At 56.3% G+C, this 12,608-nt stretch overlaps 2 protein-coding genes across 2 annotated transcripts in view; one reads left to right on the forward strand and one right to left on the reverse strand.

Annotated features, from left to right (window-relative positions):
- Window positions 1-12,608, forward strand: part of PTK2B (protein tyrosine kinase 2 beta) — a 68,810-nt gene that overhangs the window by 34,832 nt on the left and 21,370 nt on the right. Inside the window, exons 7-13 of the mRNA XM_088052639.1 lie at window positions 1,410-1,489; window positions 3,463-3,525; window positions 5,247-5,301; window positions 7,635-7,775; window positions 10,580-10,654; window positions 10,744-10,845; window positions 11,046-11,163. Of these exons, the coding sequence (XP_087908765.1) occupies window positions 1,410-1,489; window positions 3,463-3,525; window positions 5,247-5,301; window positions 7,635-7,775; window positions 10,580-10,654; window positions 10,744-10,845; window positions 11,046-11,163 (634 nt within the window). The remainder of the gene's footprint in view (window positions 1-1,409; window positions 1,490-3,462; window positions 3,526-5,246; window positions 5,302-7,634; window positions 7,776-10,579; window positions 10,655-10,743; window positions 10,846-11,045; window positions 11,164-12,608) is intronic.
- On the reverse strand, window positions 5,837-6,893 carry LOC148184749 (uncharacterized). The gene is made up of 2 exons (XM_088053832.1): window positions 6,852-6,893; window positions 5,837-6,649 (listed from the first exon to the last, which is right to left on the reverse strand). Exons 1-2 carry the CDS (start codon window positions 6,891-6,893, stop codon window positions 5,837-5,839), a joined length of 855 nt encoding a protein of 284 aa, XP_087909958.1.

Below are 12,608 nucleotides of genomic sequence, written 5' to 3' on the forward strand. Positions count from 1 at the left end.
GGGATTCCCAGGCTTTGTGGCCCTGGGGAGCAGATCCAGATCCTGAATCTCCCAAGATTCCCAGGAGTGGATCCAGATCCTGGATTTCCCAGGATTTCTGGGTTTTGTGGCAGTGGAGAATGGATCCAGATCCTGGATATCTCGGGATTCCCAGGAGTGGATCCAGATCCCCAGGATTCCCGAGATTCCCGGGTTTTGTGGCCCTGGGGAGCGGATCCAGATCCTGGATCTCACAGGATTCCCAGGAGCAGATTTGGATCCTGTATCTCCTGGAATTCCCAGGTTTTGTGGCAGTGGGGAGCGGATCCGGATCCTGGATCTCCTGGGATTCCCAGGAGTGGATCCAGGTCCTGGATCTCCTGGGATTCCTTGGTTTTGTGGCTCTGGGGAGCAGATCCAGATCCCAGAATTCCCAAGATTCCCAGGTTTTGTGGCAGTGGAGAACAGATCCATATCCTGGATCTCTTGGGATTCCCAGGAGTAGATCCGGATCCCAGATCTCCTGGAATTCCCGGGTTTTGTGGCCCTGGGGAGCAGATCCAGATCCTGGAATTCCCAAGATTCCTGGGTTTTGTGGCTCTGGGGTGGTTCATGGAGAGCGGATCCGGATCCTGGATCTCCTGGGATTCCTGGGTTTTGTGGCAGTGGAGAACGGATCCAGATCCTGGATCTCCCGGGATTCCCGGGGTTTTGTGTCCCTGGGGAGCGGATCCAGATCCTGGATCTCCTGGGATTCCCAGGAGCGGATCCAGATCCTGGATCTCCTGGGATTCCTTGGTTTTGTGGCCCTGGGGAGTGGATCCAGATCCCGGAATTCCCAGGATTCCTGGATTTTGTGGCTCTGGGGTGATGGTGGGAAGCGGATCCGGATCCTGGATCTCCCGGGATTCCCAGGTTTTGTGGCAGTGGGAAGCGGATCCGGATCCTGGATCTCCCGGGATTTCCAGGAGCAGATCCAGATCCCGGAATTCCCAGGATTCCCGGATTTTGTGGCCCTGGGGTGGTTTATGGGAGTGTCCCTGTCATTGTCATTGTCCCCTGTCACCACCCCTGGGGGGTGCCTGGGTGTCCCTGGGGTGTCCCTGGGTGTCCCCGGTGTCCCCTGGGTGGTGACAGCGCTGTCCCCAGGGTGTTCCCGGTGTCCCCTGAGTGTCCCCGGGTTGTCCCCTGGGTGGTGACAGCGCTGTCCCCAGTGTCCCCTCAGTGTCCCCGGTGTCCTCTGAGTGTCCCTGGTGTCCCCGGGGTGTCCCCTGAGTGTCCCCGGTGTCCCCTGGGTGGTGACAGTGCTGTCCCCTGGGTGTTCCTGGTGTCCCCGGGGTGTCCCCGATGTCCCCTGAGTGTCCCTGGGGTGTCCCCGGGGTGTCCCCGATGTCCCCTGAGTGTCCCCTGAGTGTCCCCGCTGTCCCCAGGTGCGCAGCGAGTACATGCAGAGCCACGCCAGCAAGGTCAGCGAGGGCATGGCCCTGCAGCTGGGCTGCCTCGAGCTGAGGTACGGCCCCGTTGTGTCCCCAAGTGTCACCAAGTGTCACCTGAGTGTCCCCAGGTGTCACCTGCGTGCCCCTGTGTGCCCCCAGCTGTCACCTGTGTGCCCCAGTGTGTTCCCTGTGTGTCCCCAGGTGTCCCCAGGTGTCCCAGGGGATGGGGATGGGAATGGGGAGAGGTGGCACATGTGGGGGACATGGGGACATGGAGGGACATGGGGACATGGAGGGACATGGAGGGACATGGGGACATGGAGGGACATGGAGGGACATGGAGGGACATGGGGACATGGGGACATGGAGGGACATGGGGACATGGGGATATGGGGACATGGGGGGACATGGAGGGACATGGGGACATGGGGACATGGAGGGACATGGGGACATGGAGGGACATGGGGACATGGGGACATGGGGGGACATGGAGGGACATGGGGACATGGGGACATGGAGGGACATGGGGACATGGAGGGACATGGAGGGACATGGGGACATGGAGGGACATGGAGGGACATGGGGACATGGGGACATGGAGGGACATGGGGACATGGGGACATGGGGGGACATGGGGACATGGGGACATGGAGGGACATGGAGGGACATGGGGACATGGGGACATGGAGGGACATGGAGGGACATGGGGACATGGAGGGACATGGGGACATGGAGGGACATGGGGACATGGGGACATGGAGGGACATGGGGACATGGAGGGACATGGAGGGACATGGAGGGACATGGAGGGACATGGGGACATGGGGGGACATGGAGGGACATGGGGACATGGAGGGACATGGAGGGACATGGAGGGACATGGAGGGACATGGGGGGACATGGGGACGTGGAGGGACATGGAGGGACATGGGGACGTGGAGGGACATGGGGACATGGGGACATGGAGGGACATGGGGACATGGAGGGACATGGAGGGACATGGGGACGTGGAGGGACATGGGGACATGGGGACATGGAGGGACATGGGGACATGGAGGGACATGGAGGGACATGGAGGGACATGGGGACATGGGGACATGGAGGGACATGGAGGGACATGGAGGGACATGGAGGGACATGGAGGGACATGGGGACATGGGGACATGGAGGGACATGGGGACATGGAGGGACATGGAGGGACATGGGGGGACATGGGGACATGGAGGGACATGGAGGGACATGGGGGGACATGGGGACATGGAGGGACATGGAGGGACATGGGGACATGGGGACATGGAGGGACATGGAGGGACATGGGGACATGGGGACATGGAGGGACATGGAGGGACATGGGGACATGGAGGGACATGGGGACATGGGGACATGGGGACATGGAGGGACATGGAGGGACATGGGGACATGGAGGGACATGGGGACATGGAGGGACATGGAGGGACATGGGGACATGGAGGGACATGGGGACATGGGGACATGGAGGGACATGGAGGGACATGGGGACATGGAGGGACATGGGGACATGGAGGGACATGGAGGGACATGGGGGGACATGGGGGGACATGGGGACATGGAGGGACATGGGGACATGGAGGGACATGGGGACATGGAGGGACATGGAGGGACATGGGGACATGGAGGGACATGGAGGGACATGGGGACATGGGGACATGGAGGGACATGGGGACATGGGGGGACATGGGGATATGGGGACATGGAGGGACATGGGGACATGGGGACATGGAGGGACATGGAGGGACATGGGGACATGGAGGGACATGGGGACATGGGGGGACATGGCGACATGGAGGGACATGGGGGGACATAGACGGACATGGGGACATGGGGGGACATGGAGGGACATGGGGGGACATGGGGACATGGAGGGACATGGGGACATGGGGACATGGAGGGACATGGAGGGACATGGGGACATGGAGGGTCACGGGGACATGGAGGATGTCACCAGGACACGGGGACACCAGGGACAGGTGACACGCGTGTCCCGGTCCGATGTCCCCGTGTCCCGCAGGAGGTTCTACAAGGACATGCCCCACAACGCGCTGGACAAGAAATCCAACTTCGAGTTCCTGGAGTGAGTCCAGCCCCGGAGCCCCGAGGGGCTGGGGGGGGCTGCTGAGGGCCTTCGTCATCCTCCTCATCTCCATCATCCTCATCATCTTCATCATCCTCATCATCTTCCTCATCCTCATCATCCTCCTCATCCTGATCATCTTCCTCATCCTCCTCATCTTCATCATCTTCCTCATCCTCCTCATCTTCATCATCTTCCTCATCCTCCTCATCTTCATCATCTTCATCATCCTCATCTTCATCTTCACCATCTTCACCATCTTCATCATCTTCCTCATCCTCCTCTTCCTTTTCATCTTCATCATCTTCATCATCCACATCTTCATCTTCACCATCTTCACCATCTTCATCATCTTCATCATCTTCCTCATCCTCCTCATCTTCATCATCCTCCTCATCTTCATCATCCTCCTCACCTTCATCATCTTCATCATCTTCATCATCCTCCTCATCTTCATCATCCTCATCTTCATCTTCACCATCTTCACCATCTTCATCATCTTCCTCATCCTCCTCTTCCTTTTCATCTTCATCATCTTCATCATCCACATCTTCATCTTCACCATCTTCACCATCTTCATCATCTTCATCATCTTCCTCATCCTCCTCATCTTCATCATCCTCCTCATCTTCATCATCCTCCTCACCTTCATCATCTTCATCATCTTCATCATCCTCCTCATCTTCATCATCCTCCTCATCTTCATCATCCTCCTCACCTTCATCATCTTCATCATCTTCATCATCCTCCTCATCTTCATCATCCTCCTCATCCTCATCATCTTCATCATCGTCGTCATCCTCCTCATCTTCATCATCCTCCTCATCTTCATCATCCTCCTCATCTTCATCATCTTCATCATCGTCGTCATCCTCCTCATCTTCATCATCCTCCTCATCTTCATCATCCTCCTCATCTTCATCATCTTCATCATCCTCCTCATCCTCCTCATCTTCATCATCCTCCTCATCTTCATCATCCTCCTCATCTTCATCATCTTCAGCATCTTCCTCATCCTCCTCTTCCTTTTCATCTTCATCATCTTCATCGTCTTCCTCATCCTCTTCATCTTCCTCAACTCCTCATCTTCCTCATCCTCCTGTGGCTCCTCATCATCCACCTCATCCTCCTGCTGCCTCTCACCTTCCTCATCCTCTGCAGCTCCTCATCTTCCTCATCCTCCTCATCCTCCTCATCTTCCTCATCTTCATCATCTTCCTCATCCTCCTCATCTTCCTCAACTCCTCATCCACCTCATCCTCCTGCTGCCTCTCATCTTCCTCATCCTCCTCATCCTCCTGTGGCTCCTCATCCTCCTCATCCTCCTCAGGCTCCCTCATCTCCTCCTCATCCTCATCCTCGGGGAGGAAGACGGGAACCGCTGACATTCCCGGGATGGGGAATTCCCGCTGACATTCCCGGGATCAGGGAATTCCCGCTGACATTCCCGGGATGGGGAATTCCTGCTGACATTCCCGGGATCAGGGAATTCCCGCTGACATTCCCGGGATGGGGAATTCCCGCTGACATTCCTGGGATGGGGAATTCCTGCTGACATTCCCGGGATGGGGAATTCCCGCTGACATTCCCGGGATGGGGAATTCCCGCTGACATTCCCGGGATGGGGAATTCCCGCTGACATTCCCGGGATAGGGAATTCCCGCTGACATTCCCGGGATAGGGAATTCCCGCTGACATTCCCGGGATTCTGTGCTCCGCAGGAAGGAGGTGGGGCTGGACCTGTTCTTCCCCAGCCAGATGCAGGAGAACCTGAAGGTGAGAGGGGGGGTGTGTGTGTCCGTGTGTCCGCGTGTCCATGTGTCCCTGTGTCCGTGTGTCAGTGTCTGTGTGTCCGTGTGTCCGTGTCTGTGTGTCCGTGTGTCCGCGTGTCCATGTGTCCGTGTGTCCGTGTGTCCGTGTCCGTGTGTCCGTGTGTCCGTGTGTCCCTTTCCCCATCTCCCATGTCCGTGTGTCCGTCTCATTCCCGCTGTTCCCTCTGTTCCTGTCACTCTCCCATCCCGTTGTTCCTGTTCCCGATTCCATCCCGGATCCGGCTGTTCCCGCTGTTCCCGGTGCCTGATTCCGTCCCTGTTCCCTGTGCTGTTCCCAGTGGCATTCCTGTTGTTCCTGGCGCTGTTCCCGGTGTTCCCGGCACTATTCCCGGTGCTGTTCCCGTTGTTCCTGGCACTGTTCCCGCTGTTCCCGGTGCTGTTCCCGGTGCTATTCCTGCTGTTCCCGGAGCCATTCCCATCGCCATTCCCGGTGCTGTTCCCGGTGCTCCTGGTGCCTGATTCCATCCATGCTCCCGGTGCTATTCCCAGCTCTGTTCCTGTTGCAAATCCCGGTGCTGTTCCCGGTGCTGTTCCCGGTGCTGTTCCCGGTGCTGTTCCCGCTGTTCCCGGTGCTGTTCCTGCTGTTCCTGGTGCTGTTCCCGGTGCTGTTCCTGCTGTTCCTGGTGCTGTTCCCAGTGCTGTTCCCGGTGCTGTTCCCGGTGCTGTTCCCGGCTCTGTTCCCAGTGCTGTTCCCGGTGCTGTTCCCGGTGCTGTTCCCAGTGCTGTTCCCGGCTCTGTTCCCGGTGCTGTTCCCGGCTCTGTTCCCGGTGCTGTTCCCGGTGCTGTTCCCGGCTCTGTTCCCGGTGCTGTTCCCGGCTCTGTTCCCAGTGCTGTTCCCGGCTCTGTTCCCGGTGCTGTTCCTGCTGTTCCTGGTGCTGTTCCCGGTGCTGTTCCTGCTGTTCCCGGTGCTGTTCCCGGCTCTGTTCCCGGTGCTGTTCCCGGTGCTGTTCCCGGTGCTGTTCCCGGTGCTGTTCCCGGTGCTGTTCCTGCTGTTCCCGGTGCTGTTCCCGGTGCTGTTCCCGGTGCTGTTCCCGGTGCTGTTCCTGCTGTTCCCGGTGCTGTTCCCGGCTCTGTTCCCGGTGCTGTTCCTGCTGTTCCCGGTGCTGTTCCCGGCTCTGTTCCCGGTGCTGTTCCCGGCTCTGTTCCCGGTGCTGTTCCTGCTGTTCCTGGTGCTGTTCCCGGTGCTGTTCCCGGCTCTGTTCCCGGTGCTGTTCCCGCTGTTCCCGGTGCTGTTCCCGGCTCTGTTCCCGGTGCTGTTCCTGCTGTTCCCGGTGCTGTTCCCAGCTCTGTTTCTGGCGGTGTTCCAGGTGCTATTCCCGGTGCTATTCCTGGCTCTGTTCCCGTTGCCATTCCCGCTGTTCCCGTTGCTGTTCCCATTGCCATTCCCGCTGTTGCCAGCATTATTCCCGCTGTTCCCGGCGCTATTCCCGGTGCCATTCCCGGTGTTGTTATTCCCAGTGTTCCCAGCTGTGTTCCCGGCACTATTCCCGTTGCCATTCCCATTGTTGTTATTCCCGGCGTTGTTCCTGGCGCCATTCCTGTTGTTGTTGTCATTCCCGGTGTTGTTATTCCCGGTGTTATTCCTGTTGCCATTCCCGTTGCTGTTCCCGTTGTTGTTGCTGTAATTCCCGTCCTTGTTGCCATTCCCATTGCTGTTGTTGTAATTCCCGTTGTTGTTGTAATTCCAGTTGTTGTTGTTGCCATTCCTGCTGTTGTTATTCCCGTTGTTATTCCCGTTGCCATTCCTGTTGTTGTTGTTGTTATTCCTGTTGTTGTTGCCATTCCCGGTGTTGTTATTCCCGGTGTTGCTGTTCCTGTTGCCATTCCCATTGTTATTGTTGTTGTTCCCGTTTTTGTTGCCATTCCGGTTGTTGTTGTTGTTATTCCCATTGTTGTTGTTGCCATTCCCGGTGTTGTTAATCCCATTGTTGTTATTCCTGTTGCTATTCCCGTCGTTGCCATTCCTGTTGTTGTTGTTGCCATTCCGGTTGTTGTTGTTGTTTTTCCCGCTGTTGTTGCCATGCCAGTTGTTGTTGTTGCCATTCCGGTTGTAGTTGTTGTTTTTATTCTGGTTGTTGTTGTTGCCATTCCCGTTGTTGCTGTAATTCCCAGTGTTGTGGCTGTAATTCTAGTTGCCATTCCGGTTTTTTTTGTTGCCATTCCGGTTGTTGTTGTTGCCATTCCCGTTGTTGTTGTAATTCCCAGTGCTTTTGCCATTCCGGTTGTAATTCCGGTTGTAATTCCGGCTGTTGTTATTCCGGCTGTTGTCGTTGGCAGCCGCGGCAGCTGCGTCGGATGATCCAGCAGACGTTCCAGCAGTTTGCGCAGCTGCGCGAGGACGAGTGCGTCCTGAAATTCCTGCTGACCCTCGGCGCCTGCGCCCCCATCGAGCAGGAGAGCTTCCGCTGCCAGCTCGCCGTGGGTGGCATTCCCGGGATTGTTTGGGATTGTTTGGGATTTGGGATTTGGGGATTTGGGATTTGGGGATTTGGGATTTGGGGTTTTGGGGATTTGGGATTTGGGGATTTGGGATTTGCCGAGTGCGTGCTCAAGTTCCTGCTGACCCCATCGAGCAGGAGAGCTTCCGCTGCCAGCTCGCCGTGGGTGGCATTCCCGGGATTGTTTGGGATTGTTTGGGATTTGGGGATTTGGGGATTTGGGATTTGGGATTTGGGATTTGGGGATTTGGGATTTGAGGATTTGGGAATTGGGATTTGGGGATTTGGGATTTGCCGAGTGCGTGCTCAAGTTCCTACTGACCCCATCCAGCAGGAGAGCTTCCGCTGCCAGCTCACCGTGGGTGGCATTCCCGGGATTGTTTGGGATTGTTTGGGATTGTTTGGGATTTGGGATTTGGGATTTGGGGATTTGGGATTTGCCGAGTGCGTCCTGAAATTCCTGCTGACCCTCGGCGCCTGCGCCCCCATCGAGCAGGAGAGCTTCCGCTGCCAGCTCGCCGTGGGTGGCATTCCCGGGATTGTTTGGGATTGTTTGGGATTTGGGATTTGGGGATTTGGGGATTTGGGATTTGGGATTCGGGATTTGGGGATTTGGGATTTGGGGATTTGGGATTTGCCGAGTGCGTGCTCAAGTTCCGGCTGACCCCATCCAGCAGGAGAGCTTCCGCTGCCAGCTCGCCGTGGGTGGCATTCCCGGGATTGTTTGGGATTGTTTGGGATTTGGGATTTGGGATTTGGGGATTTGGGATTTGCCGAGTGCGTCCTGAAATTCCTGCTGACCCTCGGCGCCTGCGCCCCCATCGAGCAGGAGAGCTTCCGCTGCCAGCTCGCCGTGGGTGGCATTCCCGGGATTGTTTGGGATTGTTTGGGATTTGGGATTTGGGGATTTGGGGATTTGGGATTTGGGATTCGGGATTTGGGGATTTGGGATTTGGGGATTTGGGATTTGCCGAGTGCGTGCTCAAGTTCCTGCTGACCCCATCGAGCAGGAGAGCTTCCGCTGCCAGCTCGCCGTGGGTGGCATTCCCGGGATTGTTTGGGATTTGGGATTTGGGGATTTGGGGATTTGGGGATTTGGGATTTGGGATTCGGGATTTGGGGATTTGGGATTTGGGATTTGCCGAGTGCGTGCTCAAGTTCCTACTGACCCCATCCAGCAGGAGAGCTTCCGCTGCCAGCTCGCCGTGGGTGGCATTCCCGGGATTGTTTGGGATTGTTTGGGATTTGGGATTTGGGGATTTGGGGATTTGGGATTCGGGATTTGGGATTTGGGGATTTGGGATTTGCCGAGTGCGTGCTCAAGTTCCTACTGACCCCATCCAGCAGGAGAGCTTCCGCTGCCAGCTCGCCGTGGGTGGCATTCCCGGGATTGTTTGGGATTGTTTGGGATTGTTTGGGATTTGGGATTTGGGGATTTGGGGTTTTGGGGATTTGGGATTTGGGGATTTGGGATTTGCCGAGTGCGTGCTCAAGTTCCGGCTGACCCCATCCAGCAGGAGAGCTTCCGCTGCCAGCTCGCCGTGGGTGGCATTCCCGGGATTGTTTGGGATTGTTTGGGATTTGGGATTTGGGGATTTGGGGATTTGGGGATTTGGGATTTGGGGATTTGGGATTTGCCGAGTGCGTGCTCAAGTTCCTGCTGACCCCATCGAGCAGGAGAGCTTCCGCTGCCAGCTCGCCGTGGGTGGCATTCCCGGGATTGTTTGGGATTGTTTGGGATTTGGGATTCGGGATTTGGGGATTTGGGATTTGGGATTCGGGATTTGGGGATTTGGGATTTGGGATTTGCCGAGTGCGTGCTCAAGTTCCTGCTGACCCCATCCAGCAGGAGAGCTTCCGCTGCCAGCTCGCCGTGGGTGGCATTCCCGGGATTGTTTGGGATTGTTTGGGATTTGGGATTTGGGGATTTGGGGATTTGGGATTCGGGGTTTTGGGGATTTGGGATTTGGGGATTTGCCGAGTGCGTGCTCAAGTTCCGGCTGACCCCATCCAGCAGGAGAGCTTCCACTGCCAGCTCGCCGTGGGTGACATTCCCGGGATTGTTTGGGATTGTTTGGGATTGTTTGGGATTTGGGATTTGGGGATTTGGGGTTTTGGGGATTTGGGATTTGGGGATTTGGGATTTGCCGAGTGCGTGCTCAAGTTCCGGCTGACCCCATCCAGCAGGAGAGCTTCCGCTGCCAGCTCGCCGTGGGTGACATTCCCGGGATTATTTGGGATTATTTGGGATTGTTTGGGATTATTTGGGATTATTTGGGATTATTTGGGATTATTTGGGATTATTTGGGATCTGGGGTTTGGGATTTGGGGATTGGGGATTTGGAATTTGGGGATTTGGGGATTTGGGATTTGGGGTTTGGGGTCAGGGATTTGGGATTTGGGATGAGGTGGGGTGGAGTTCGGTGGGAATGGGATGGGTGTTATGGAGGTATTACGGGATGGGTTGGGATAATGGGATGGGATAATGGGATGGGATAATGGGATGGGATTATGGGATGGGACAGTACAGAATGGGATAATGGGATGGGATGGGATGAGGACGGCGTTGGGATTTTACGGAAACAGGACGGGACCTTTGGGATCATCCTGATCCCAAATTCCTGGCCTTTCCTGCTCCTTTGGGATCATCCTGATCCCGAATTCCCGGCTTCTCCCACTCCTTTGGGATCATCCTGATCCCGAATTCCTGGCCGGTCCTGATCCTGAATTCCCGGCCTCTCCTGATCCCGAATTCCCGGCCTCTCCCGCTCCGTGCGCGCGCAGCAAGGATGGAACATCACGGTGGATCTGGTCATCGGCCCCAAGGGCATCCGCCAGCTCACCGCCAAGGACTCCAAGGTGGGAATTCCGGCCGGGAATCGCTCCGGACACGGCCGATCCCGCTCACCTCGGATGGAATTCCCGACGGATTCCCCGTGTTTTCCCAGCCCACCTGCCTGGCGGAATTCCGGGATATCCGATCCATCCGCTGCTCGGCGGCCGAGGACGGGCAGGCCCTCCTGCAGCTGGCGCTCAGCGGGAACCCCCAGGTCAGGAGAATTCCCGGGAATGCCGAGCGGGATTTCCCGGGATTTGCCGGGAGCTCCGTTTCCCGCTCGTGTCCTCCCCAAAACTTGGGAGCGTTCCCGCCCGGTGCCGGGAATGCTTTGCGTTGTCCTGGGTGGCCGGGAATAGCGGGATTGGGGGTGAGGGAAAAGCGGGATCGATGGGAATTCCCGGAATTCCCAAGTCGCTGGCGATCCTGACGTCGTCGCTGGCGGAGGCGGAGAACATGGCCGACCTCATCGACGGCTACTGCCGGCTCCAGGGCGGCTCCGAGACGTCGCTGATCGCATTCCCGAGGAAAGGTGGGAATGCCGGAGGGCCGGGATGGGATAACGGGATGGCGGGATCCCGTGGGATCCTGTGGGATCCTGTGGGATCCCGTGGGATTGTGGGATTGTGGAATTGTGGGATCCTGTGGGATTGTGGGATGGGGTGAGGTGGGGTGGGATGGGATTGGGATAATGGGATGGGATAATGGGATTGGGATGGGATTGGGATGGGATTGGGATGGGATTGGGATGAGATTTGGACAGGATTGTGATGGGATTGGGATGGGATTGGGATTGGGATTTGATGGGATTGGGATGGGATTGGGATTGGATGGGATTGGGATGGGATTGGGATGGGATTGGGAGTTGATGGGATTAGGACAGGATTGGGATTTGATGGGATGGGATTGGGATTTGATGGGATTGGGATGGGATTGGGATTGGGATTGGGAGTTGATGGGATTAGGACAGGATTGGGATTTGATGGGATGGGATTGGGATGGGATTTGGATTGGATGGGATTGGGATGGGATTGGGATGGGATTGGGATTGGGATGGGATTTGATGGGATTTGATGGGATGGGATTGGGATGGAATTGGGATTGGGATGAGATGGGATTGGGATGGGATTGGGATTGGATGGCATTGGGATGGGATTTGGATTTGGACGGGGTTGGGATGGGATTTGGATGGGATTGGGATTGGATGGAATTGGGATGGGATTGGGATTGGGATGGGATTTGATGGGATTTGATGGGATTGGGACGCGATTGGGGGTTTGATGGGATTAGGACAGGATTGGGATTGGGATGGGATGGGATTGGGATGGAATTTGGATTGGGATGGAATGGGATTGGGATGGGATTGGGATGGGATTGGGATTGGGATTTGATGGGATTGGGATGGGATTTGGATTGGATGGGATTGGATGGGATTGGGATGGGATTGGGATGGGATTGGGATGGGATTTGATGGGATTGGGATGGGATTGGGATGGGATTGGGATGGGATTTGATGGGATTGGGATGGGATTGGGATTGGGATTGGGATGGGATTTGAGGGGATTGGGATGGGATTGGGATGGGATTGGGATGGGATTTGATGGGATTGGGATGGGATTTGATGGGATTGGGATTTGATGGGATGGGATTGGGATGGAATTGGGATTGGGATGGGATGGGATTGGGATGGGATTGGGATTTGATGGGATGGGATTGGGATGGGATGGGATTGGGATGAGATTTGGACGGGATTGGGATGGGATTGGGATAGGATTGGATGGAATTGGGATGGGATTGGGATTGGGATGGGATTTGGACGGGATTGTGATGGGATTGGGATGGGATTGGGATTTGATGGGATGGGATTGGGATGGGATTGGGATTTGATGGGATGGGATTGGGATGGGATTGGATGGGATTTGATGGGATTGGGATGGGATTGGGGTTTTGATGGGATTGGGATGGGATTGGGATGGG

The sequence above is a fragment of the Pseudopodoces humilis genome, chromosome 3 (genome assembly GCF_049639895.1).
Source record: "Pseudopodoces humilis isolate 2021_Gansu_Grassland_sample_001 chromosome 3, ASM4963989v1, whole genome shotgun sequence".
In the NCBI taxonomy this organism is placed as follows: domain Eukaryota; kingdom Metazoa; phylum Chordata; class Aves; order Passeriformes; family Paridae; genus Pseudopodoces; species Pseudopodoces humilis.